Below are 27,777 nucleotides of genomic sequence, written 5' to 3'. Positions count from 1 at the left end.
AAACGTCTAGGTTTCAGTCTGATTTCAGCACTTAACTTGCGACTGCAGGCAAGTCGCTCTGCCTTTCTGAATCTCAGCATCTGCCTCTGAAAAATAAGGGTAACAGTGGCGTCTTCACACGTCTGATGTGCGGATGAATGCCTGAAAAACTTCTAACACGGAGCCCGGCATAGTGTAATTGGTCAGTAAATACGATCCATTATTATTATTACCGACGCTGTGTCCTCATCGCCTCTCCGCCAGGACGTCAGGGACTGCTGCCGCAAGAGTGGAGCAGCTGCCTCCTCGGAGCCCCTCCCCAGGCTGCCGCGGCCCGCCACAGCCACAGCCCCTTGCGCTCCAGCCTCGTGGGTGGGGCGCGCGCGGGGGTGCGGACCCAGGGCCCGGCGGGGCGCTCTCGGTGAGTCCGGGGCCTCGCCGCGGAGGGCGGTGCCCGGCTGGGCAGGGGTCGGCGGAGGCAGGGGCAGAGCTCTGGGACCCGGGGACTCGGGCCCAGGGCTGGCGGCTGGCCGGGGCAGCGGGGCGGTAGGGTGCACGGAGGCCCGAGGGTCCCGCAGGGTGAGGCCCCCAGGCAAGCTGCGGCAAGTGTCGCCCGCGACGGGCTCGCGCGCCCGTGCCCGCGCGCGGCCCAAGATGGCGCCTCTCCGCGCTACCTCCCCAACCCCCCCGCCCCGCGCGCGCCTCCGACGCTCGGGGCGCGGCCCCGCGGCCCGCGCGCTCCAGGGCGGGGGATGTTGTGATGGAGAAGCCGCCGCGGAGCCGGAGCCCCGCAGTCTGAGCCACCTCCGCCACCTGGGCCTGGGGCCTCCCCACGCAGGTAAGAGCTGCCCCTGCCCGGGCCCAGCTCTGGAGGTCGGATCCCGAGCCCCAGCAGTCGGCGGACCCTGCAGCCCCTTCCCTTTGGTCCCTCGGTCTGGGTCCCCCGGTCAGGCCCCATCCCCGCTGACGGTCCTCCAGCCGCGCGCATTCCGACCGCGGTCCTGTCCCTCCCTTGTAGGCTCCACCTCGGTCATCACAAGGCCCCCTCCCCAACCTTTACCTCGTGTCCTTCGGGGCTGGAGAGGGGCGAGAATGGGGTACACGAAGCGAGGGTTCGATGGGGGGGGAGGGGTGTGGGGGAGGGGAGGTCTAGGGCTGGGAATGGGACGTGGGGTGAGGTGGCCAGAGCCTTTACGGTTTTCTGCAGGGTCCCTGGCCTGCAATCTGTCAAGCTGCATTCAGTTGCCCTCAGCGACCGAGGGGTGTGCCCTGGGGCCGGCTGTGTCCCCAGCTCGGACAGGAGGCCTAGCACTCGCAGCAGCACTCATTAAGAGTAGTTTTGCTACCGCCAATTCAGAGGTTATTCTGAACCTATTTTGCATCTGCCTGTGCATTTCTTGCATTCCCAGCCCTCCAGCATAGTCCCATCTCTCTCTACTCTTTCAAAGCCAAAACCTTGCCTACACTTGCTGTCTCCATGTCTCCACTTCCCATTCATTCTCAAAACCACTTCATTTGGTCTCTGTTGTGGACATCCACCAAAACTGCTGGAGCCAAGGTCACCGGAGACCTCCATGTGGCCGGTTCCAAGGGACACTTTCCTGTTTCCCCCTTTAACCTTTTAGTATATGCAGTGGTGTGCATTAACTCTCCTGGAAGCATTTTTCTGGTTTCTCTTGTCCGGCATTGTCTGCTCCTTCATGGTCTCATTTGCTACCATCTCCTTCCCCTCCCTTTAGATGTTGGTAAGGCTCTTGGTTCTGTCCTGAGCTGTGTTCTTTTATTCTGTACTTTCTCCTCTGGTATTTTAGTCCCTCCCAAGTCTTCAGATTCATATATCTATATCTATATCTATATCTATATCTATATCTATATCTATATCTACACTGATTATTATTAAATGTATGTATCCGGCCCAGACCTCTTTTCTGAACTCCATATACAGCTGCCCTCATGACATCCCCATTGAATCAAGAGAAATTCCATACCTACATATCCCAAGCTGAATTATCTTCCATGTGTTCCCTCTCTACCCTTCTTCCAAATCTGTTCTTCCTACAGCTCCCAGAAATGGCTACTTTCCAATCAGTTATCCAAGCTGGATTCCTGGGCCACATTTTAGATTAACCTCTCTCCCTCATCCTCTGCATCTAATGTCACCAAATTCTGTCACATCCGCTACCTAAATATTTTTCAGATCCATTCATTTCACTCCATCCTCACTGCTACCAGATTTAATCTAGGCCAACACTCTTTTTCCCCCTCATTGCTCTAATAGCATATATTCTCTTGCCTACCTCCCATTAAATGCTCTCAACACAGTGTGATCTTTTAAAAAAATTGCAGCGATCTAATTATTTATTCATTCAGCAAATAAACTTTGAGCACCTTTTATACATCAGGTAGTGTTATGCGCTGAAGATATAATTATGAACAAAATAGACTGCAATCTTGTCCCACAATCCAGGAGGGAATCAGAATAAAATGACAAGTGTAATAAATACCATGAAGTGGATGGTGCCTTGAGAATACATAAGGGCACAAGCTAAACTGGTCTGGGACGTAGAGAGAGAGAGCTGAGGTAGACTTCTCTGAGAATGTGACATTTGAACTCAGATGTAAAGGTTGAGTTCAAGTTAGTTAGGCTGAGGGTTACCAGAAGGAGGTTCCAGGCAGAAGAGAAAAATCACATGCGAACACACTGTGGAAGGAGAGAGCATGAGGTCTTCGAGGAATCAAAAGAAGGCCAGTGAGGCTGAAGATGGAGAGGAAGGCCGAGACCAGTTTAAACCGAGCAGGACAGTTTAGGCCACATTAATAATTTTGACCTTAAGTTCTTTGTCCTTGGTGTGGATTGTGATGACAGTGGATGAAGAGAGTAGATGAAGTCCAGAAATTTTCCTTGGAGAGAACATTATCAGTATCTGGGGATTGATTAAACGTAGGGGGTGGTGAGGGAGACGATAGTGTTAAGGATGGTACCCCTGCTTCTGATTTGCACAACAGGATAGGTGGTTATATCCCTCCATGAACCAGGATTCTGAAAGAGGACCAGTAAGGGTGTGGGAGAGAGAAACATAAGCAGGCGTATTTGAGAAGCCTTTGAGACATCCTGGTGGAGATGTTGAGTAGGAAATTGAATGTACATGTCTGGAGCTTGGATGAGGGGTCTGAAATGGAGATGTAAATTTGGAAATGGGCAGTATATGCCCAATGAGGTGACACCCAAATCTATGGACACGAATAAATACTTACATGGAATATTTGGTGAGAAAGAGAAAAGGGCATAAGAATAAGCCATGAGAAATCCCAGTGTGTAACAGCTGGTAGAAGAAGGTGCGCCACCATAGGGGTCTAAGAAGCCACCGGACAGGAATTAGAGTGTAGGCAGAAAACTGGGAGATGTAGCATGAGGAAGCCATGGATGAAAGTTGGATGAGAAGCAGGGTGTCGAGGGATGCTGAGAATACAACCAAGATTATGTGTGGGTTGGATTAGATGACATAGGGTTCTTTTGACCTTGGCAAGAGCTGTTACTGAGACGTACTGGGGGTGGAAACAGGATTGGAGAGGGTTGAGCAGTGAGTGCAAGGTGAGGAAGTGACAACAGTGAGTAGAGACAAGTCTTTTCAAGAAGTTTGCTTGAGCTGGCAGGGGGGAGAGAGAGCGAGAGAGAGCGAGCAGTTAGTTGCACTGGAGGAGTGTCAGTAAAGAAACATTCTGCATGTAAGTTGGTAGATAGTGGGTCCCACTGAGAAGGAGAGGTTGATTATATAGAAGAGAAAATGGATAAACAGTGGTATAAAATTCCTGGAAAGTCATGAAAGGAAGGTGGGAAGTAACAGATGAAGCAGTTGGTCTTAGGAAGAAGGATGAAGGGATAGGTGTTGAAGACAGCAAGTTTGTGTTTGAGGACATCCCTCAACTGGTGGCTTCTATTTCTTCTGTGAAGGAGGATTGGGAGGTCTTCCTCTGGGAGCGAGGGCTAGTGCAGGGGGTGGTCCCAGGAGAGTTGTGCTCTTCTATCAACTTAAAAGTCCTTTCCTGGACTTTGCCTGGGTGGCTCAGTGGGTTGAGCCTCTGCCTTTGGCTCAGGTCATGGTCTAGGGGTCCTACTATTGAGGCCCCATCGGACTCTCTGCTCAGCAGGGAGCCTGCTTACCGTCCCCCCCCCCCCCCCCCCGCCACCTGCCTCTCTGTCTACTTGTGATCTCTCTCTCTCTCTCTCTGTCAAATGAATAAATAAAATCTTAAACAAAAAAAAGTCCTTTCCTCAAGTAGCTCTTTGCTGATGTCTGGGCTAGAGGAAGACAGACTCTTACCCCTGTAGTGCCTTATTGCTCCCCATCACAGTACTCCATCATTTATTCAACAAATAGGGAGTGCTCATCGGTGCCAGGGACTGGCCAGACACTGGCACTGTTCTGTACAGTAAGGGGCGGTTTCCCTGCTGATCTCTGTGCTCCACCGGGGAGGGACCGTTGCTTTATAACTCATCACTCTTCCCCATGCCTGGCACAGTGCCTCGCAAATAGTAAGCTGTCAGGTTACAGGAGGCTTGACCTTGAGTGGGATGTGCCCCCCACCGCAGCTCCTTCAGGCTTAGCCGCCACTCTTTTAGCTCCTTTCCATGAGGGCTCCGCCCAGCTCCCTACCTTGAGCCAGAATCCATGTGGCTCTTTCCATCCTTTGAGAGGCTTCAGGTACACCAAACTCCAAAATGTGCCTCTTTTTGAGGATACTGGGCTGCTGGTCACCCTTTGACCCCAATAAGTTAGGTGATGGCTCCACACAGTGCCTTGAGCCAGGTACCTAGGCTTCAGTGCTATTCACAACAGAACTTCCTCATTTCTCCCTTAGTACCTTCTGCCCTGGTGACCAGGGGGACAGGGCTGTCCTGGAGAAGACCTGGCTCTTCAGCGCCCCAGCCTCACAGTGTGTGTGTCTTTCCCAGATCACACCTCCAAGTGCTAAGGAGGTCGGTCCTATCCTCACCTCCTATAAGCCTGGCTGCATCAGAGAAGGGCTCGTCATCTCCATGATCCTCTGCGCTTGCCAGCCACAGGTCTCCCACCATCCTGACACTCATGGAGATGCCACCGTGGAGCAGCCTTTGGGCCAGCATGTCGGCTTACACTCCCTCCCTTCCTTTTCTCCGGATCTTGGTCCTCGCTGCTCTGGGACGCCCTGCCTTCTTGGGTACACTTCATCATTCTCCATCACCCTCCCTAACACTCCCGTTGCCTTCTTTCAGCCCACAGGGCCACACAAGCTTATCTTGGTGTCTGCTCCAGCCTCCAGATTCTGAGTTCTGAGCCTCCGAATTCCTCTTACTCTATGTCTGTCCCCTCCATCCTTCCTTCGGTCCACCCTGAGGGCCCACGCTGTGGCACATGCACAATGCACACTCCTTGGTAATGGGAATGTGAAGTTGAGTAAGACACAGTCTCAGTTGTTTGGTTGGAGGGGGGCACCGGCTATCGTGAGACATGGAGGAGGGACTGGTCCCCTGAGCATGAAGAGGGAGGACTAAATAGGAAAGGCTCACTGCTTCGGAGCTGTGCTGCTGAGCCAAGTTTTGAAACATGAGCAGAGGTTCTCACATGGGGAGACAGGATTCCAGGTGGGGCGGGGCGGGGGGGGGGGGAGAGCACTGTAAACAAAGAGCCAGAGCTGTTAGGGTGTGACATGTTCTCGAATCTGCCACCCTTTGTGAGGCTGGAATGTCAGGTGTGAAGGAGGCAGGGAAGGGGGAGGAGGTCTGAGAGGTCATAGGAATTTGCTCAAGGAGGCTCCTGCTAGTGTGCACAGCCCTTATCCTGAAGGCAGCAGTGAGCCATCTGAGTTTTCCAAATGGGGAGTGACACAATCTGGTTTCCATTTTTGGAAGATTACTGTGGTTCTAGGTAGTGGCAGAGCTGTTTATTTTTCTCGTTTATGCCAGTGACCATGAGTTTGCTTATTGCCCAGGTGGAGCCACACCAAGTGCCCCAGCAGTTCCACATGAAGCAGACACACAGACAGGAACATTTTTTTCAATGCATGTCACAGATGTGCGCACAGAATTGTGCTAGGGTCTGGGAAGGGAGGCAGGATGGAAAGGCGTCATGCAGTCCACCTGAGAGACAGGCAGCCTAAAGCTGTGTTCAGGGCGGAGAGCTATAGTGAGGTGCAGAGAGAACCAGGGCTGGGGGTCAGGGGGAGAAAGAACTCCTCAGTGGGGTTTTGGGGTGAGGAGAGAACTCTCAGGTGAGAAATAGGGGTAAAAGAACCATGCAGTGGGAGTCAGAGAGGTGTGCAGTGAGAGGCAGGCAGTGAGGGAGAGTTGTGTGCTGGGGACAAGGGTCAAGGAGACCTTATGGGAGGACTCAGGGAGGGCATGGGGGAAGTGGACAGCAGGAGCTAAGGGGGCCAGGATGAGGGAGAATTGGGTAGCGGTTGGTCGGGGAGAATGGCCGGCGATGTGGTGGCAGTGAGGGTCCAGGGCGTAAGCACTTTACAGTAGGGGTCAGGGAGGGAGGGGAGTAGAGAAATGGAAGGTAGAAGAGACGGGGAGGATGCAATGAGACCTTAATGGTGGGATCACTGGGTGCTGTGGCTGAAGGACAGGTAGGCAGAGAAAGTGATCCTCAAGGGCTTCCAGTGAGAGGGGTCCAAGGAGACAGGAAGTGGGGGAGGCTGTCACTGTGGACCAGAAGATCCCCTCACATGAAGGGCAGATGGGATTTGGTTGGGCCACCACGAACAGTGGTTGAGACACAGTAACGTGGCCCAAGTATGTTTTCTGAAACTGGCAGAGGAATGCAAAAATCAGGCCTGGAAGAGATAGGAGGGCCTTTCAACAAATATTTATTGAATTCCCATTCTGTGCCATTACTGTGTTAAGCTCTAGGCATATGGCATTGAAAAAAAGAAAAAATCCTCCACCATAGAACTGAAATTATAGTCACGAGGAGACAATCATTAAACAAATAGTAATAATAATATTGGTAAATACCTTGACAGATGGTTCTAGGCACCAGGGAAGGTTTGGGTGTTGCTGAGAGAGGGCATGGGGGCATGCAGTTTTAAAAGGGTGTCAGGAAAGCCTCATTGAGAAGGTGATGTTCAGATCAAGACCTGAAGGCCTGGAGGGTACAGGTCAAAAGCCCCTGCAGTGAGCCACCAGACATGGGACATTATAGGGTCTGGGAGATGGAGTGGTGCCCAAAGTGAGGTACCTAATAGAAACACTCATCAAAATGTAATTTCATCCAGCCAAAGGAGCTGTGAATTGGAGCTGATGGTTCTTCCTCTGTGACCTTCCTTCCCAGGTCCATGCCCTTGAGAGATGGGTCTGTAGCTCATTCTCTCCTATTCTCACAGTCCCTAGTAAGGCTGGGCTTCAGGGCTGATTGAGCCCAGTGATTGATGATGATAGGAATACTGCCTGGGGAGCTCACACTGGGACACTGTGGATAGCAGCATGGCAAGAAGAAGGGGGCAGCCAGTGTCCAGTGTCCAGAGCACATGAGCCAGTCCCACAGCAACTGGGTCCCTGGCACAGTAAGCCCTGGTCGGATCAGCTGGGGGTGGGGACGCACAGAGAGCCATTGTGTGGAGGCTCTGCCGTTGGGAGTGAGGGCAGAGCAGGGGCTGGCTGTGCTGGCTCAGAAAGCTCAGGACTGGGGACTGGGGCCCAGGGGAGACTGTAGACCTGGCTCTAGCCTTTGGTGGAGATGTGGTTGAGTGGGTGGTGGTGAGAGGGGACAGGAGTTAAGCCTAGTCGTTGTCATGGGAAAATAGCTCCCAGGACACAGACTGGTGGGTGCTGGTCTGCTGAGCATGAGGGAGTCGAGGAGGTATAGAGCACAGCCTCAGGCAGATGTAGGGGTGCTGCTGTTCCCACCTGGAGGCTCAACGCGGTCTCCTCTCCTCACCCGCAGGATCTGCCAAGGCCATGTCTGTTCCGTCATCACTGAGCCAGTCGGCCATTAATGCCAACAGCCACGGAGGCCCCGCTCTGAGCCTACCCCTGCCCCTGCACGCTGCCCACAACCAGCTGCTCAACTCCAAGCTGCAGGCCACGGCTGTGGGACCCAAGGACCTGCGCAGTGCCATGGGGGAGGGGGGTGGGCCTGAGCCAGGCCCTGCCAATGCCAAGTGGCTAAAGGAGGGCCAGAACCAGCTCCGGCGGGCTGCCACAGCCCATCGTGACCAGAACCGCAACGTGACCTTGACCCTGGCAGAGGAGGCCAGTCAGGAGCCTGAGATGGCACCTTTGGGCCCCAAAGGCCTGATGCACCTGTACTCTGAGCTGGAGCTCTCTGCCCACAATGCGGCCAACAGAGGGCTCCGAGGATCTGGCCTGATCATCAGCACCCAAGAGCAGGGGCCGGATGAAGGAGAGGAGAAGGCGGCAGGGGAGGCCGAGGAGGATGATGAGGAAGAGGACGAGGAGGAGGAGGAGGAGGACTTGTCTTCTCCCCAAGGGCTGCCTGAGCCCCCGGAGAGTGTGGAGGTGCCCCCCAGACCCCAGGCCCTTGCCGACGGTCCCCGAGATCACAGCAAGAGTGCCAGCCTCCTGTTTGGCATGCGGAACAGTGCGGCCAGTGACGAGGACTCAAGCTGGGCTACCTTATCCCAGGGTAGCCCCTCCTACGGCTCCCCGGAGGACACAGGTACCTTATGGAGCTTGACATGGGGAAGATGGGAGGGCAAGAGGGCAGAGGTCAGGCCTCTCCAAATCAAGGCCAGGGCCAGCCAGGGCATGAGCCACAGAGCCCATGTCCTCAGTCCTCAGCAGGCCATAACTGGGTTTTCCTGAACAAAACTATTCCTATATTCAGAATGTTTGCACAAACTGATAGGTCCATCCATCGTGGACGCTGATGGATGGTGGACTTGTTGCATTTAGGGAGCACTTTCAAGGTACTGCCCTCTGCTCAGCGTTATTGTACTGAATCCTCATAATTATGTTGTGAGTCTGATACTATTATGGGGCCTGTGCTACAGATGGTGAAAAGTCAGCCTGGAGAGGTTAAGTAGCTTTCCTATAGTCACAGACATTCTGTGTTCATAGTGGAACTGTGTTTAGACCCGAGTTCTTAGCCCTGCTTACCCTGCACTGGTGCATGCGGCACAGTGAGCCACGTGCACGTGAGCCAGCTTTTACCAGGCCAGGTTTGGAGGCAACAGCACCTCCCCATGCAGGTCTACCCAGAAAGACTGAGGTCGGGGCTTGTATGCAGAGCACCACTCAAGGCATTACGAGGATACCGTTTTGTATTCTTTGTATCAGGAATAGAATACTGACTAAAGGTTAGGAAATAAAGGAAGAATAAATAGATCCTTTGTGGGGTTGGACAGGAGGAGAAAGAAAGTAGGTATTAGGACTCCAAGGACTGATCATTAAATGTGTCCCATTTAAATAAATTGAGTCTCTGTCACGTAGAGATGCAGACAGAGTTGAGGAACAGAGGACAGAGATGATGGGTCATAGCTACAAGCCTGGAGTTCTGTGGATTGGAGTCTAAGTAGAGCCTCGGAAGGACTCTGCTGTGCCCCTGGCAACAGACACCGTACCAACCCCCAAACTGGGGAGCCTTTGCAGGGGAGCATGCAGTTCATGGAGCCATGGAGCCAAGAGCAGTGCATCATCCCCTTTCCTTTTCCAAAAACTTATTATGGACATTTTCAAACATCTACGTAAGTGGAGAGACTAGAATAGTGAGCCCAGTTTACCCATGATGCAGTTTCAGCAATTATTAGCACATGACTAAACTTGCTACATCTATACCCTGATCTACTCCAGGCCCTAGCCTAGGTAATTTTAAAGCAAACATTCAAATCTGTAAGTGTTCACCCATGCATTTCTAGAAAACAAAACTCTTAAAACAATCCCCAGTACCATTATATTGCATACAAAAATTTAACAGTAATTCCTTAATATTGTCAAATATCCAGTGTTTACGATTTCCCAGTTGTTTAATAAATGATCCCCCACTCTGCTATTTAAAAAGTTTTGATTATTTTGAATCAATAATCAAGTAGTCCTAGACCTTTTGATGGTGGACGTGTATCTCAAAGTTTCTCTGAGCTGTATGTTACGCTTCCATCCCTCTGTCTCTCTTTATTTCTGTTTGCAGGTTGTTGTTGTTTTAAATCAGTGACACAGGGTTATTTGGCCTGGGTTTTCCGTGGTCTGAATTTGCAGACTCTGTCCCTGTGGTGCCATCGAGCAGGTTTCTCTTCCCCTAGATTTCCTGCAAATTTGGTAGTGTGTTTCAGAGACTTGGTCAGATTTGGATTTGAGAGTTTTTTTGGTGTTTTGCTTTTGCAAGGACACCTCATAGGTGGTATCGAGTGCTTCCATCAAAGGCAAAGTCTGATTGCCTCTCTTTTCTGTGATGTTAGTGACTTTCCATGGTCATTGCTTGGACCTTCTTTGAAGGGAGCAGCTGCTGCTTCACTCTGTTTATAGGGTTGGGTGAGGGGAAATGTAGTGGCAATGGAGCCAGTTCATGACACTTTTCAGTGTAAACTGAAAACTGGACACTGATGTGAAATATCTCAATTTCTAGATATTAACAACCAACTCTGTTTTTTGAAAAAGCACCATGCAGGCCATACAAAGTCTGAGTCTTGTATTGGTCTATCGGTTGCTAGTTTACAGACTCTGCCCTAGCTTGGGGGGCTGGGGGTTTGAGTCAGAGGCCAAATACTGGAGGGTGTGATTGCTCAGAGGCTGTCGGGATGGTCAGTGCAGTAGCTGTACCTGTGAGCCTCCTGGGAGAAGGAGGCTGGAACTGCTGAAGAAGTGGAAAGGGCCTGCTGGGCATGGGGATCGACCTCAGTGAGAGGCGATGGCTAAGGATCAAGCTCTGGTGGAGACTCTGGAAAGTGGAGGGAGTGGTGTGGCCTCAGCCTGGGGAAAGGGTCCAGTCACTGCTTACTCCTTTGTAATTGTGGTGCCATGATCCTGAAGGCCACGGAGAAAGTCTGGGCTCATGTAGGAATGGAGTAGAATTGAGCAAAATTATTTTCCCCTTCCCAGCCTAGGATCTCCACAAAGTTTTTGATTGAATAAGTGCCTGAATGAATGAATGAATGAATGAATAAGTGAATGAGTGAATGAACTTAACTACCTGTGTTGGGTTCATACTTGGTGCCAGGTCTTGTCCTAAATGCTGAGAAGGCATACTATAGGGGACAGAGGTTCCTGTCCTCATGGCACTCACAGTCTAGTGGGGGAGACAGAGATAGACGGGCGGCTCTGATCAGCGTGGTGAGCACTGGGGTGGGGAAAGTGCAGCAGGGTGACCCAGCCCTGCCTGTGTGCGTGATGCGGGAGAGGAGGTGGGTCAGTTGTAAGGCATGACCTTTACATGTATCCCTGAAGGAGGACTGGGTGATAGTCCAGTGAAGATTGAGGAAGGGAGGCTGGGCTTGGAGAGGATGAGGGGCATGCCACGCAGGGAGAGAGAGACAAGGGGTGGAGGGTGATCAGAGATAAGGCTGAGAGGCAGAGGTTAAGGGCTGAGAACAGCACACAAACCCAGGGAGGAGTTTGGGTTCTATGCTCAGGGCAAGAGAAAACAATTAAGAGTATTAAAGTGGAGAATAGTTCAGTATTTTCGAACAGTCATGTGGGCTGTAATGTGCAGTCCAGATTGGAGGAGACTAGGCTGGAGGAGGGAGCCCACCTGTGAGGCTGTTGCAGCGATCCAGGGAAAAATTGCAGGTAGTAGCTTGGACTCCTGTAGTGACATGGGGATGGAGAAGAGGAGAGAGCATTACGTGATTCACTGACTCCCGAGCAAATGACTACATCGGTTTCACCATGAAGACATGCGTGGATGGATGAAAGAATGATACACAAACCTTTAAATCGTGTGTGAGCGCCTGAATGAGTTGACGCAAGAGGGGAGATGTCCATTCTGGAATAAATGTGTGCATGCGGCGGCAAAGGCCTGAGTGGGGCTCTGCTTGGAGGGAGATATGCCAGGCTCCAGAAGGGCCTCCCAGATGGTTGGGGAGAGAGGAGGAGAGCGGCCCCTCCAGGACAGATCGGAAGGATGACGCTCTTTGAAGCAGGAAGGTACAGGCTAACAGGGATGGCAGATGGATTGGTGTTCGTGACTCAGTCAGAAGACGAATTGGTCCCCAGATTCAAGAGGTGTATGATCCTTCATGAAGAAGGGTGTGGCCGTGGAGGGCACGGTTGCCCTCGGTGCTCGTGTTCCCGGAAGATTTGACAGGAGAGCCCTGAAGGTGATAGAGGGTCCCTGGGAAAGAGTGGACGTTCTAAGTCCCTGGGGCGTGAGGAAAGGGGAGGGTGGAGGGAGATGAGGTGGTAATGGCTACCTAGAAGGCTGGGCAGGCAAGAAGAGCCCCTCCTCTGTGGGCCCACCTCATTTGCAAACAGGGTGGTAAGACATCTTGCTGAAATAACTCTCCCATCAGGTGTGCAGCCACCTTGGGTAACCACACCTGCTCCCAGCGCCCCTGTGCCTGGTTGCCCAGCAGCCTGGGTCTGGGGACTGCCTGTATCCTCAGTGCTGCCTCTTGGACCAGTCAGGATTCCTCGTTTCCCTGGCAACGGGAAGCACGTCAGCAGTCTGGGCGCTCCCAGCCGGCCTGGTGCTGCGGTTGCCGAGGAGACGCTGCAGCCTAGCTGGGCCCTGGCAGGTGAGGGGGGCTGTTCTGGGAAGCCCTAAGCCCATCCTCAAGCTTGCTGGGGCCCAGCCCTCAAGGCTCACTTTGGGGCTCAAACTGCAGGACAGGTTCTGGGCAGGGGAGGGATCCCTGGGAGCCCTGAAGCCACACCCTTTTTGTGCTGAGAGCTCCAGGCTTTGCAGAGCCCCAGGTGGCTGAGGTATTCCCAAGGCGCTGAGCTTCCTGGTGTCCCTAAAACTAGGTTTGACTGTGGTGCTGTGGTGCCTGTTGTGGGGTGGGATGGAGATTCAGGATTGGGGGAGGGGAGCCAGGATTAGAAAGAAGAGATGTGAGCAGGAAGGGCTGGGGTCTTATGAGGACCCTCCATCCCCACGCAAAGGAGGTCCCCTCCCATGGTGGTCCTGGCCCCTCCTTAGTGAGCGCCAGGTGGGGGAGGATCTTGCCTGGCAGGCGCTCTGCCCTGGTGAGAAGGGGGCGGGATGAGCTTTTCTCTGCAGCCCAGCACCAGGCTGTGAGCCCAGCTGGCTGGGCTGGAGGGGCTGTGAGGAGGGAGGGTGGAGGCAGGAGGGGCTGGGAACCAGCGCCATGTTCTCCCAGGACTTCTTCCTGGCCATCATCCTGCAGGACAGCAGCCCAGGTGAGGGGTAGCCCAAGTCTGGGCTTGATGTGGGCTGGGGCTGGGTGGGGAGGAGAGGCAGAGGAGGCAGAAGCTGGCTTACGGAGCTGGAGTGGTATGGCTCTGCTAGAAGAAGAGGGGTATATGTCACAGGTATGTGTACATGTGCAGAGAATGTTTGCCTGCATCTGTGTGTGCCAGGGGTTAGGGTATGAGTGTCTGTGGTATCTGCACACATGTGGCAGAGGTTGACTGAGTGTGCATTCACTGTCTGGGTGGTACCCACACATGTGTGTGGGGTTGTTGTGGGTGTGGCTTCTGCACACGTGTGATGGGAGCTGAAACATACAACTGTGTGTGTGCATACCTCTGCGTGTGTTGTCTGCCTTAGGCTATGGCTGGAGTTGGAGTGTGTGTGTGTGTTTGCCCTTGCTCATGTGTGTGCATCTGACTGTGATACCTGCTGTCTCTGCTGGTATTTTCTGTGTGATGGCTGCACAGGATCGTAGTAGGGCTTGTATGTGTTGTGTATCCTAATGCACACATGTGTGCGGAAGTTGCTGATAAGTCCGTGTACTTGAGAGATGGATATCCATGACAGGAGGTCAGTTAGGGTCACCCAGTCTCCTTCCCTTCTCTCTGCCTCCCTCCTTCCTTCTACGTGGGCACATTAGCCAGGAGCAGGGTCCAGGAGGAGACCTGAGTCATGTCCCCGGCTGGTGGTCCCCCATGTTGTGACTCCAGACTGCAAGCTCTAGGAGGAAGCAGGAACCTTGTGTTGGGGCCTTCCCTCATCTCTTCCTCTTCACCATGGGGTCTCCGCAAGAGGACTGGGCATAAGTACCTATTGTCTGCTTGTTGGGTGGGCAGATCCTCATCAGTCCCCCTACCCAGCAGATTCCTTCTGGAACCCCAACGCCTTCGAGACGGATTCCGACCTGCCGGCTGGATGGATGAGGGTCCAGGATACCTCAGGGACCTACTACTGGCACATCCCAACAGGGACCACCCAGTGGGAGCCCCCGGGCCGGGCCTCTCCCTCACAGGGGAGCAGCCCCCAAGAGGAGTCTCAGGTGAGCTCACAGGCCTATTGTCTTTTGTCCAAGGGTGGAGGGGTGGTGCTGCTGGAGCAGACGAGCCACCCACTTATCACTCCCATCCCTCTTCCTAGCTCACTTGGACAGGCTTTGCCCACAGAGAAGGCTTTGAGGATGGAGAATTTTGGAAGGTGAGGGGACCTGCTTCACAATGGGTGAGGGGGAGAAGGGACATCATTTTGGCCCTGACCCCTCTCTCCCTTTCCCAAGGATGAACCCAGTGAGGAGGCTCCTATGGATTTGGGACTGAAGGACCCTGAGGAGGGGACATTGCCCTTCCCAGCTCAGAGTCTCAGGTGAGTGGGAAGGCATGATAGAGTGTGCTGGCAGGGGAATGGATCTCTCTGGGAGGGACCATAGGACAGCTTCATGTTCAGGGATCTGTACCAAGTGTTACCATCTTCCTCCAGCCCAGAGCCATTACCCCAAGAGGAGGAGAAGCTGCCCCCACGGAATGCCAACCCAGGGATCAAGGTTTGTTCAAGACCAATGCCCGTTCCCCAGGTTGGGGCTCCTCTATGTGCAGGAGACCCCCTGTGTCATGTTCTGGGGGGGCATCTCTGGTCTCAGGAAGCTCTCCAGGTCCTGAGTTAGGAGCTCTTCCAGTCTTAGCACAGATCCCTGTGTCTGAGCCAGAAGCATGTCAGAGTCTAATTCAGCCAATCCAGCACCTTGGCAGGGGGTCCATCCAGGCTTGGCTCAGATGCTTTCTTGTACTGGCAGGGGTCTCATCTGAGACCATCCCCCTCCCACCAACCATATCCTGTTTGGGGAGCTTTTCAGTCTTAGCTCAGAACACCGTCCCAGCTGCCATGTTCTGAGTCAGAAACTCCTCTGCTCTTAGCAGAGAGCATCCTGTTTTGGGGGGGGGGTCCTCCGGTTGTACCTCCCACCCCCTCTTCTGTGTCTGGCAGTGTTTCGCCGTGCGCTCCCTAGGCTGGGTGGAGATGACTGAGGAGGAGCTGGCTCCTGGACGCAGCAGCGTGGCTGTCAACAACTGCATCCGGCAGCTCTCCTACCACAAAAACAATCTGCACGACCCCATGTCTGGGGGCTGGGGGGAGGTGAGGGCTCAGCTGGCGTGTGCGGTTCAGTGGAAAGGGAAGGGAGCTGTGAGAGAGAGCGTGAGAGAGCTGGGTTGCCCAAGCGATGACTGGGGGAGGGAGGTGACAACCCCCGCAAATGACAGCCCGGTGAGATGGGTGTGCAATCCCAGGTGGTGGCCCGGGGGGATGGTTTCTAGCAGTGACCAGATCACGTAAAACCAGATCATGTAAGAGATGACAGACGTGACTCGAGTAGAGTGAGGCCTGCAGGGCGGGTGGTCTCACACCAGGGCCAGGGGCCCAGAGCTGTGGCTGACCTCCCCTGAGCTGGAGGTGGCAGAGATCGGCCACCTCCCCAGCTGGGCTCCACTGAGTGCCTGCTTCCTGGGCCCACAGGGAAAGGACCTGCTGCTACAGCTGGAAGACGAGACACTAAAGCTGGTGGAGCCGCAGAGTCAGGCCCTACTGCATGCCCAGCCCATCGTCAGCATCCGCGTCTGGGGCGTCGGGCGGGACAGTGGAAGGTGGGAGATGGGCTGGGGATCCTCGGGTGGGGGTGCATCCAGCAGTCAGAGTGGGGGCCCTCCTTCCTAACTCTATTCTTTGCCTCTCTTGTGCTGCCGGACCCAGAGAGAGGTACTTACGTCTAATTTACCTTGACTGTTCCTCTTCCCACACCTGGACCAGATGCCTCAAAGCACTGAAGTTCCCCTATTCTGCCCTGCCCCTTCCTGCCCGCTGTGCTCGCCCATCTTCCCCCACCTCGGCATGCTTGCCTGTCTATGCCCCAGCCAGAAGGCGGCACCCACAGGACACCGGCCCAAGGGCAGAAGCCCTGAAGGAGTCGCAACGGACAGGGAGGGCTTGGGTGGGGTAGGGATGACACCTCACACTGGATGGCACTGGGAGACACTGAGGTGCCCCTCCCCCAACAGGGACTTTGCCTACGTAGCTCGCGATAAGCTGACCCAGATGCTCAAGTGCCACGTGTTTCGCTGTGAGGCACCTGCCAAGAACATCGCCACCAGCCTGCATGAGATCTGCTCTAAGGCACGGCCCCCTCTGCTCCCTGGACTAGCTGTGTTTGCTCTACAAGGATGTGGGTGGGGTCCTTGAGTGGGGGTGGGGGACTCCAGGGCACCGAAGACCTAACAGACTCTCCCTTGCTCCTGCCCTCCTCTCCTCAGATCATGGCCGAAAGGCGTAATGCCCGCTGCTTGGTCAATGGACTTTCCCTGGACCACTCTAAACTGGTGGATGTCCCTTTCCAAGGTCAGTGCCACAACCCTGCCAGGTCCAGCTCAGCTTTGTCAGCAAAGGTGAAGTGACTCAGGAGGAGGCACAAACTACTACGTGGACATGGGCACATGGAGACTAAATTCTTTGGATCAAATAAGTCAAAGGGAGATGGGGAAGCGGGGGAGGTAGGGCCTTGGCTGGGTGTATATCCAGCTTATGCCCTGGTGGTGGGGACTGAGAGTGAGCAAGGTCTGCCACCACGACTGATCCCTCTTTTCTTTCCCACAGTGGAATTTCCAGCACCTAAGAATGAGTTGGTACAAAAGTTCCAAGTCTATTACCTGGGGAATGTGCCTGTTGCTAAACCTGTTGGTATGTGTGTTCTTCTTCACCCAGGGACCACCACCTTGATACCAAGGCTATGCCCACCCTCTGCCCCTAATGCCTTTTTTTTACCAGACCTTCTTCTTGCTTGCGTCACTCTGCCCTTTAAAATGCATCCTAGCTTGTTGTACCTCTGTCCTATCTGCACTCTGTGTTCTGCCTATAGTAGCAGTTGGCATGCCTTCACTGAGTTTGAACCAGTGAACCAAGCACATCGGGAGATGCACTATTGCATCCCATGGAGAAGCTTTGATTGGTTTGGGAGGCAGGTCTGAGATGACTGTAAATACCAGGTAGCAGCTGGGAGCTGGGTTTGGTACTGCAGTGCTAAGGATGATAGGCTGTGAGCATCCAGAGAGGAAGCCGTGAGCATAGTCGTGACATGCTTTATTGCTTGCGAAGTACTTCCTTATATGTCATTTAAGTCTTGACAGTCCTGTCAGGTTGGGATTATGGTAAAACCCATTTTGTAGATAAGGAAACTGAGTAGAGCCTGTCTGGTTGTCTCATATTTCCAGTGCTTTCACAGTACCTGTTATTTATTTGCTCATTCACTTAATGAATTCCTATGAAGCCCACCTTGGGCTGGGTCTTGGGAGAACAATGGCCACAGCTTTCGTGGAGGTTACAGAAGGTTACAGCAGAAAAAAACAGAAAGCAAAAAACCAAAAAAGGAGTTAGTCAAATAATCATATTAATAATAAATGTCTAATTATTAACTGAGTTATTCACTGAAAGAAAGTGGCAAGGTGCTATAAAACTATGTTGGAAAAAGACTTTCTTGGGAAAGTGACATTTGAACTGAGATAAAAAAAATGAATGGAAGCTAATGGGATAAACGAGATGGAGATAGGAATAAAGCAGGGGAAGAACTCTCCAGGCAGGGTGAACAGTGTAGAAGAGGACCCTAGTGGAAGGCACTTTGGTACTTCAAAGACACTGAGAGAAAGCCACTGGGGCCAGAAGAGTCTGGGAGCTGGGTGGCATTCATACCTTATATGATGTCAGAGGCCACATTAACCATTGGTTCTTCATCCTGAGAGCAGCAAGGAGCTATAGTTGAGTTTTCAGGAAAGCACTTGGCATAATCAGATTTGAATTTTGTAAAAGCTGGCTTTGGCTGTACCATGGAGAAAGATGTTTAGCAGGTGGAGGTGGGTGTGAGGAATCAATTCGGAGGATCTTGGAGTAGCCATGGCCGATAAGAAGAGTATCACGGAATATGGTGGAGCTGAAGAAGAGTGTGCAGACTCAAGAGGTGTTTAGATAATTAAAATCAACAGGTCTTGGTGATTCACTGACTGTGGTTGGAGAGACGGAGGTATTCAGGCTGACTCCTGACTTCCTAGCTTTGGGAATTAACGGATGGTGACACCATTCTCTAAAGGTAGCAGACACTGGGGGCGCCTGGGTGGCTCAGTGGGTTAAGCCGCTGCCTTCAGCTCAGGTCGTGATCTCGGGGTCCTGGGATCGAGTCCCACATCGGGCTCTCTGCTCAGCAGGGAGCCTGCTTCCCTCTATCTCCCTCTCTGCCTGCCTCTCCGTCTGCTTGTGATCTCTCTCTGTCAAATAAATAAATAAAATCTTTAAAAAAAAAAAAAAGGTAGCAGACACTGGAAGAAGCCAGTTTTGGTATGGAGATTGGAGTTCAGTTTCAGACATGCCAAGTTTGATGGGGAAGCTGAGTAACAAACTTGGGTTAGCAGATGGATTCACAGAGGAGCGGATTGGGTTACAGATTAAAGTGTGGCATTATTGGGTTATAGAGGTAATCAAAACCGTGAGTGTGGCAGCCCACAGTGAAAAGAGAAATGAGGCTAGGCCTAGCTTTTAGACCTTCCAGCACTTAATGGACAGAGAAATTATAAGGATTGTGAGAGCAGAAGGAGAGAGAGGGGGAGGCACAAAAGAGGCCACTTCAAGAAGTGGTCAGATATCATATCAAAAGATACTTAGGAAGAGCTCAACTGTTTGGTGGCTGGATAAATGAACAGACAAATGCAACAATGAATGAGACCTGCCTCAAATGACATGGCTAGGAGATGGTAGGCCTAGGACTCAAACCCCGGTCATCTTTAATTGTCTGCTCTTCCCCTCAAACCATGCTGACTTTAATGACCAGCACCTTATATCCTATAAGGGAACCCATCTTAGAAAGGGTGGGGATTGAGCTGGGGTTAGAAAGATGGCCTGGATTTGCGGAGGGGATTTGGTACTCCAGTTGGATTCAAGGCAGTGCCAGAGACATGGAGCTGGGGGTGAGAAAATCATGCTTAGGGAGCAGGAAGGAAGCTTGGCTGACCTCTATGCCTTTGCTTCATTTCTTTCTCTTTTCACCCTCAACTTCCACACCCTTGTTGCCTCTTCTAGTTATTACCCCTACTCCCCTGTCAACCCACCACCTCATGTAGATTCTCACTATAATGAAACAACTGTCTGTGATCCTTGACTGCCCCTCTGCTGCCCGTTACCTCGACTGGTCTGCTCTAAAGTTATTTACTGCTTTGTCTCATCTCCCTTTTTAACCTCTAGGAGTTTAACATTGGCTCCTCATGAGGCTACAATATTGATTCATTCATAAATCATTCATTTATTCAACAAGTGACTATTGGATGCCTTCTCTGTGCAAGGCACTATTCTAGGTTCTTGGTACACATTAATGAACAAAACTGACAGATTCTTGCCTTCAGGTAGCTGACATTCTAGTCAGGAGAGACAGACAATAATGAAATTACATAGTATGTTGGAAGGCAACAATTGATATGGGGGAAAAAAATGCATAGTAGAGTAAGGGGGATTCGGAGTGCAGGGCTAGGGGTCAGGGTAAGTTTTTAATCCTGAGTTGTCACCAAATATGGCAGATTGTTTCTAGGCCACAGTGTTCTACTACTTTCCCCACCTCTGTGCTGATCCATGCTCCAAGGCCAAGCGCCACCCCCACGCCCTATGAGCTTATTAAATGGTTTGACTTTGATATCTTGTCCACACTTACAGTCTTTGAGATTTTCCACTGACTGGCATAAATGTCAAACACACCGCAGCCCTTGCCAATTGGACCAGACCCACTCAGGAACTGCCTGTGTTTTCACCCATCTGTGGACTCCTAGCTTACTTGGTTATACAAGTTTGGAATGCATTGGCCAGTATTGCCTTGAGGGTGTCTTGCTCAAGTGTCTGGAATTCCTTAAGTAGATAAGCCCTGTGCTGGGATTGGGGACACAGAGATGAAATAAACTTGCCTTCTGTCCTTGGGATGTGCTAAGAGTTGTCCCAGCAACATTCCCTCTCTGCCCTGCAGCAGGGAGGGCTTCCTGGGTGGGGCCTGGGTGAACCCTGAAGGAGGAAAATTAGGAGTTTCTCACATAGTCTACAGGGAAAGGGCACTCCAGATAGAGGCTTTTTCACAGTTACTGCCTATGTCCCTTGAGGGCATACTCTTCTTACTTTGTATTCCCCATCTGCCTAGCAGGGCATTTGCCAAGATTAGGTATTAATAAATGCTACCTAAATCATTTGAAGCTCAGGGAGCAATACAATATGAGGCTTGACAGCTCAGATGAGGCCAGTGTTTGGAGGACTTGCATGCTTGTGATGGGAATTGGGCTTTGATCCAGCCAAAGGTAAGATGAGCAAGGCCAAGACGAGGGAGGGCCTTTGAGGAAGTTATTTGTCCTCTTCCTTGTCCTCTGCCCACAAAGGGTCCATGTGGTTTGCTCCTCTGGGAGCCCAGAGGCCCTGAAAGGGGCAAGATGGCCCAGGAATGGACCACAGAGCTGCATGTCTTTACATTGGCAGTTTCTTCTAACCTCTTAGCTGTGAAGGTAAAGACAGTAGGTCACACATTCATGAGTAGTGCAGGGACCAGAACCCATGCCTCTGCCATGCCATTTGTTGCTTCTGCCTTTGTTCTCGGCCGAGTGCAACCAAGAGTGAAGTATTTAATAGCAGTTTGAGGTATAGGAAGCCACTCTTTTACAGGGGGATGTTGATTGATCTAAAAGCTACAACTGTCCTTTTAGCACATTATAGAAATTACAGAAATTTACTGAATCCAACTAAGATTTGACAGTCCTTCTAATTCTGAAAATAGAAAAAAAGAGAAGGAGCAGGGGAACTGTAAACTTCAATTTCCTTATCTGTAAAATGGTGATAAAAGAATCAATTGATTGTTGTGAGGTGTACATGGGATTGTGCACTGTAATGACTGGCATGCACCGCCACACACACAAGTCAACATACCTCAAGTGGATATAGAACAAAACAAAGGTTGTCTTGGGAGAGGAGTGGCTAATACGTGCTGATTTGGGAGTTCTTGTGGTACGATGCAGTAAATGTCTGAACATGGGTGAACACTGAGAGCCAGGATAAGGGGAGGTCAGAACTTAGATGGGGATCAGTTCATTTTGAAGGTTGAAGGAAGAAGCTGAGTCAGGTGAAGAAAGCTAAGCCTAGGATTCAATATAGAAGAAACCAGAAAAGTGCTAAATCACTGAAGCCAAGGAGGAGGGCACCAAGGAAGGGATACCTGTGCAGCTTTATACAGCGCTGTGGACTGGTCAAGTGGGGATGGAGCAAAGGCTCTGGGGTATCCTCTCCCCACTCCTAGTGGTGTCATATTTGTGTCCTTATCTTCCAGGAGTGGATGTGATAAATGGGGCCCTGGAGTCAGTCCTGTCCTCCAGTAGCCGTGAGCAGTGGACCCCAAGTCACGTCAGTGTGGCTCCTGCTACCCTTACCATCTTGCATCAGCAGGTAAAGACTAGGGTGGGAGAAGGCATGGCTGTGCTTTGCCATGGAAGGGAGCCTGGGGTGGTTGAGGAAGAGCTGCCAGTAAGGTGGATGTGCCCAGTGGAAGAGAGGGTTGGGCTGTTCCTTTTTAACCGGGTTCCATCCCTCCAGACGGAAGCAGTGCTGGGGGAATGTCGGGTGCGTTTCCTCTCCTTCCTGGCGGTGGGCAGAGATGTCCACACATTTGCATTCATCATGGCTGCCGGCCCAGCCTCCTTCTGCTGCCACATGTTTTGGTGTGAGCCCAATGCTGCCAGCCTCTCAGAGGCTGTGCAGGCTGCGTGCATGGTAAGTGGGTAGGGTGGTGGTGTGATGACGCCCACCTCACAGGGGGCAGGCTGGAGAGTGACTGCCCCACCTGCCTCTTTACAGCTCCGCTATCAGAAGTGTCTGGATGCACGCTCCCAGGCCTCCACCTCCTGCCTCCCAGCACCCCCTGCTGAGTCTGTTGCCCGGCGTGTAGGGTGGACTGTCCGCAGGGGCGTTCAGTCGTTGTGGGGTTCCCTCAAGCCCAAACGCCTGGGGGCCCATACCCCCTGAAGCCCTCAGTTCTCCTTCCACCTGCTTGCGTTGGGTCCCAGGGAACTCAAGGGTATGGGGCAGGGAGGGGCCCTGGAGGCTATTGTTAGGCCTCAGCACCACCACCCACCCACCCCCGCCCACCAAAGTGGCCCCTCCCCAGTAGCTGGGGTTCCCTGCTTAGGGGCTGGGGAGAGAGAGACCTAATCCCTGCAAGGAAGTGACAATACTGGATTGATAAGGGGAGCTAGAAGCAAAGCCAGCCCCTGGCTCTCCACCCCCACATTTCAGGTGGAGCAGGAGGAACTGGTCTAGGCCAGGCCCCATCTTGGTAGGGTCCAGCAGGGGCAGGAGGGGACTGGTTCAGGCATGGGTCCCCTCCCCCCTGTTCCATGAGCACCTCTGCTGTACTGATATCACTAATAAAGTCTGTCTGCCCTGCTAAGCCGTGTGCCTTCCTGTGCCTGCATTACATCATCACCTGCAGTACCCTGACCCCTCAGTTAGGCTCATATTCCCAAAGCCACCATGCCCTCCCTGCTTTATTTTATTATTATTATTATTTTTAAAGATTTTATTAATTTATTTGAGAAAGAGAGAGAGGACACACAGGGGGAGGGGCAGAGAGAGAATTCCAAGCAGACTCTGAGAGCAGAGCCCCGCTCAAGGCTCTATCCTACGACCCTGAGATCATACCCCAGCTGAAACCAAGAGTCCGAAGGCTTAACTGACTGAGCCACTCAGCTGCCCTGCCCTCCGAGCTTTAAAAGAAGTAAGTGGGACGATCACAGAGGGGTCTGGAGTCCATGTCTCTTATCTTTATTTTAATAGCCTGACAACCAGGCGACAGCAGCAGTACAGGGTTCCTGGCTGGCCAGCACAGCTCCTGTCTGATCTGCTGGCACAGTGCCAACTTAGACCTTAGCTCCACAGCCATGAACAACAGTAGTCCCAGGACAGGCCCAAGCAGAGCAGCTGCCCCTTCTTTATCTAGCCAAACCAGCTCCATGAAAGAAGGTCCTGTTTCCCTGGAGTGCTTGGGGCTCAGATGCACTTCTTACCACAGCTATCATGTGGGGTTTTTGCTCCTTTTCTAAGATTTCCACTTTCCCAACTCTGGGCCCTGGGGGTGCTAGCAGAAAGGTGGCCTTGGCTGCAGGCTCTGGACATCCAGGAGGCCTCCATCTGGCACTAGATGGCGACATAGAGCAGGGCTGTCAGAGCGAGCAGAGAGCTGGGCGCACAGAGTCGTCAGGCGGCAGGGCATGCCACAGGGCTCTGAGGGCGGGTGGCCCTTATGGTAGAGAAACCAGAAGGTCTGGAACAGTTGCGTGTCACCCCGCATGCGATACACTAAGTCATGCCAGGCGGCAGGCAGTGCATTGGGCAGCCCGTAGGTTTCTCGAGCCCTATAGAGACGCTGCCAGTGTGGCGTGGCTCCTGGTTCATTAGCCTGGGTCAGGTTCAGGATGTAGGTCTCATGATCCAGGACCACATGAGAGCTCCCCGGGTAGTTGCCATCTATTTGGTAGACCCGGTAACCTGCAAGGAGGGAGAACTGACTGGAGAGGGAAGGAGCCAAGGCCACTCCAGGAAGGGGTCACATGTCCCACCTGCCCTTTGCCAGCCTTGGCTCCAAGTCTGTTTCTGCTTCCTCTATCCCACCAACTTCCTCTATCCTAATAGCTCCCTTCCACCTCACTCACCAGGATTAAGGCCGATGTAGGTGGTAGCACTGGGTGCCAGGAAGGCTACAGATAGCGGCCGGCTCAGGGTCTCCTCGTCATAGAAGACTTCAAACTCATCCACGTGGGTGTGGCCAAAGAACTGACCAGCCAAGGTGTTCTCATACCTGTCAGAAGACACTAATTATATTCAGAAGGTTCTAGGGATGGGGAGGAAATCTGGGGAGATGGGATGCTTCTTTCTTCACACACTGAACTAAGAAGCCTCTACCCCAATGGAGCAGCAGGAATAAGATGCTGAAAGGAATTTCCAACCTTCATCCACCCCTCTTCCCACCTCCCTCCTACCTGGCTACTATTCGGTAATAATTCCAGCTCCAGCTCTTCAGGCAGTGCCCCGGGGGAATGTGGCCAATTATATGTACCTGCAGGGAGAGTTAAGGAAGGTTATCAGGGATAATGCCCCTCTATTTGCTAGATGGGATGCTGCCTGATTCATAAGTTGTTCAATAAAGCCAATTAGATCTTTTAAATAAATAAACAAGTAAACAAACAAACAAATTATCAGAGCAAGGAGGGGTTCAGGCAGCCCTGGCCAGGAAAAGTTGGTACTCATTTCCCACAACGGCCGGTACTGCTGGCCAGAGACAGGGAGTAGATGAAAGGGCTTCTAAGAGGGACCAGGAGGCGAACTCCCAGGGAACACTTATTAGGAGCCTCAGAAAACCAAGCTTCTCTGCTCACAGGTGTTCTGGCTCTAGATAGAAGTCTGGTCACAAAGGGCCTGCTTCTTTCCCAGCCCCCACCAGCAACTACTACACCATGTTCTCACCACTTTCCCTCACCTTGTCTCCTCGATCCTCAGCAGCCTGAAGCTCCCCCACTAGCCACTGGAGCTGTCCAGCGGGATCTGTGGAGTTGATCAAGAGCCAGAAGTTCTCACGGGAACAAAAATTCATATTGAGAGAGATGAGACGGAGACCAGGACGTGGGGAAAGGGCATAGAACCCCCCAATTCTGAAACAAAGTGAATATGAAGATCAACACTCATTCATAATCCAGGTCCTGCTCACCCAGTCCTGTGCTAAGCATTTGGGTAGAAGGCAGAGGCACACAGGACTTCCACCAAGAAGCTCCCATTCCAGCTGAAGACCAAAAAACAGTACTGATTGTAGGGCCCATGTGACTGAGATGAAGGGGCTCAGAAGGCTAAGGGCTCTAGGAGTTCAGGGAAGAGATAAGTGAGCTAGAATGGGAAGGCCCTTCACAAGGAATATGATCTGGGCCTGGGAAAGTTGGGATGTTAAAATGGGGGGTGCCAACATTTTAGAGAGGGCCAACATGAGCAAAGACGTGGAGAGGTTATGCTGTCAGCCCTGTGAGGGAGGGTGTCTGGACATAAGGGTAGGGATGGAAGCTAGGGTCAGAGGTGGGGGAGGGCCAGTGAGGAGAGCTGACTCATGATAGAATAGTTACAGGTAATGCCCAGATCTTCTACTCCCTTCCCTATCATCCACCTTTCTCTTCCTGGGTTTCCATGGACCTCAGCTACCTGAGAGTGTGAAGGGCTTCAGCAGGTAGCCAGGACTCCCACACCTTGGCCATTGCCTCATAGAGCCAGCTGGAAGAGTAATTGCCCTCTATGAAAGGGGGAGGGAAGCCATTGACAGGTGTACTCTCGTGGTTGCCCACGGCAGGGTACACAGGCACTGGGCCCAAGAACTTCTTCACAAGGGCTGTGACAGTGGTCAGGGCCCGAAGCTGGTCCTGACGTGATTGATGCCAGACGTTGTGGGCGGGGATGTCTCCTGTCCAGTACACCATATCAAAGGGGCCAGCAGGGCCCAGCCCGCTCAACAGGCTCTCCAGGGTCCGCAGGGGCAGGTCACACTTGCTGTACTCGCCCCAGTATCCAGCACCTGGGCGGGAGGTAGGTGGCAGGCCAGAATCCTGGCGGCAACACAGAGGGTTCTCACAGTCAGGGTCTGTGCCCTCCAGGTAGTCATGATCCCAGTGCAGGTCAGTGAGGAAGAGGATGCGACTGACAGGGGCGCCTGGGGCTGGGGGTTTGGGTGGTTGTGGGGAAGGCTTTGGTACAGCTGGCAAAGAGATGTTCCAAGATGAGAAGATGTCCCAGTGCCCGCAGGTGTTGCCCAGGAGCAGACCACAGGCCTCAGATGGGCTCAGCACAGAGCGTGTCCACACTTCCACCATGTCATCTTCAAAGAGCTGGACAGCTGACTGGCACACAGTAGGCGGTGCTATCTTCAGCAGTTTGCAGAGCTTGGTGGCCATGGAGCCCATCCAGGCCACACTGGGCTCCTTCTGTAGTGGGAAGAACCAGTGATGAGAGGTCAGAGGCAGCACAGGAACCAGGCCAACCCTGGCTACCACCCTTTGTACCTCCATCTCCAAACTGGGGCCAGGCTGGCCTCAGTGCCACTGTGAAGAGACCTCAGTGCCTCCCACAGACACTGCCTCCCACAGACACTGCCTCCCACAGACATTGCCCTGTGACTCAGGCAGCACCAGGCCAATACTTCCTCTTCCCCTCAGGAGGCAGTGGCATTTCAGGCCTTTTGCTTACCCAGCTGGCTTCCTCAGACACTGTCTGCAGAGTGCCCTGAAATCTGGGCTGGATAGTATATCTGTCCACAGTTTGGGGCAGGCTCAGGAGAACACTGCAGAGCTCAGTGACCAACTAGCACTCATCATAATCCCATCAGGGTCAAGACATCACTATCTAGTCCCACATGCCTGGATGTTTCTGAATTCAAGTCCTTGTTGAGTAACTGGACAAGGCCTGGTGCTCTGGATTAGAGGTGCCAAGTTTAAGGCACAGGGGATTCAGTGTCAGATGTACAGGGAAAAAAGTCCCAGCCCTTCCCCTAGCCGCCAGCTGTGTGCCCTTATGCAAGTGACTTCACCTCTTCCAGACTCTAATCATTTGTAAAATGAAGATAACAACTGTAATGAACACCTCACAGGTTTGATTTAACCTATATAAAATGGCTAGCACAGTGGCCGGCCCACAATTTGCACTCTTTCCTTTCTTCACAAGGTCACAGTGGAGGTGGTGCTGGTGTGTAATCATGGGTGTCCCTAAAAAACAGCAAATCCGGTGAAGGCTTGTAGATAGATGCCAGCCTCCCCATCAGGTTTGCTTTTCAGGACCCCAGGCCCAGCACCTCCCTCGCCCTTGCCCCCACCAGCGCTCCCCTTGGCTGCACCATCACAGCCCTTTTAAGCGCTCACCTTCAGCCCAAAGTCGATGGCGGTGAACAAGCCTTTGCAGACTGGGCAGGTGAGATTCCACCACCCAAAGGCGTTGCGGAGCTGGGGCACTAAGCGACCGAACCTGGCGGGATGGCTTTGGGAGGGAAGAGGGTGGGCCCCGGTAGGGGCCCAGAGAACCAGGGAGTCGGGCAGGGCCAGCGCCAGAGCCAGGCCTATCCACAGGAGCCTCAGTCTGGGGGACCCCCGGGACCGGTCCGATTCCGTCTCCCCGCCGGATCTAGGGTGGCCCTGGCCAGGAGATACTCCGTGGCGGGGCATTGCCCGAGTTCCTAGATAGGCCGCTTCGCCCGTCCGTGTCCCGCCGGTCTAGGCGCAGGCTCTCAAGGGGCCGAGCAGCGCCAGAGACAGCTGACCAGCCCCCGCTGTAGTCGGGGGACTGCTTCGCGTCCAACCGCAAAGCAGCTCCACCCCTTCCTCTTCCTCTGTTCCCCAGCAGCTGACGGCCGCCGCTGCCAAGAGTCCTGTCAGCG

General features: G+C 52.8%; 2 protein-coding genes across 11 annotated transcripts; one reads left to right on the top strand and one right to left on the bottom strand.

Moving 5' to 3' along the window:
- Positions 1-218: 218 nt before the first annotated feature.
- APBB1 (amyloid beta precursor protein binding family B member 1) lies at positions 219-22,770 on the top strand. Of its 9 annotated transcripts, none has more exons than XM_032357105.1 (15): positions 219-400; positions 7,905-8,639; positions 14,147-14,325; positions 14,424-14,480; positions 14,560-14,645; positions 14,760-14,823; positions 15,264-15,413; positions 15,792-15,919; positions 16,026-16,031; positions 16,331-16,445; positions 16,583-16,667; positions 16,923-17,006; positions 21,655-21,770; positions 21,918-22,094; positions 22,179-22,770. In XM_032357105.1, exons 2-15 carry the CDS (start codon positions 7,919-7,921, stop codon positions 22,344-22,346), a joined length of 2,136 nt encoding a protein of 711 aa, XP_032212996.1. In that variant the 5' UTR covers positions 219-400; positions 7,905-7,918; the 3' UTR covers positions 22,347-22,770. The 9 variants fall into 9 exon arrangements, with proteins under 9 accessions (XP_032212996.1, XP_032212992.1, XP_032212994.1 ...); XM_032357101.1 differs by lacking the exon at positions 219-400 and adding an exon at positions 434-817; XM_032357102.1 differs by lacking the exon at positions 219-400 and adding an exon at positions 436-817 and having other exon boundaries at positions 14,150-14,325.
- On the bottom strand, positions 17,389-27,777 carry SMPD1 (sphingomyelin phosphodiesterase 1). 2 transcript variants are annotated; one of them, XM_032357112.1, is made up of 6 exons: positions 27,266-27,777; positions 25,563-26,335; positions 24,856-25,027; positions 24,359-24,435; positions 24,032-24,177; positions 17,389-17,631 (listed from the first exon to the last, which is right to left on the bottom strand). In XM_032357112.1, exons 1-6 carry the CDS (start codon positions 27,563-27,565, stop codon positions 17,585-17,587), a joined length of 1,515 nt encoding a protein of 504 aa, XP_032213003.1. In that variant the 5' UTR covers positions 27,566-27,777; the 3' UTR covers positions 17,389-17,584. The 2 variants fall into 2 exon arrangements, with proteins under 2 accessions (XP_032213003.1, XP_032213002.1); XM_032357111.1 differs by lacking the exon at positions 17,389-17,631 and adding an exon at positions 22,979-23,867 and having other exon boundaries at positions 27,266-27,776.

Source organism: Mustela erminea, chromosome 9 (genome assembly GCF_009829155.1).
Source record: "Mustela erminea isolate mMusErm1 chromosome 9, mMusErm1.Pri, whole genome shotgun sequence".
Lineage (NCBI taxonomy): Eukaryota > Metazoa > Chordata > Mammalia > Carnivora > Mustelidae > Mustela > Mustela erminea.
The sequence above is the reverse complement of the archived record's forward strand: the minus strand, read 5'-3'. Positions and strand labels throughout refer to the sequence as shown.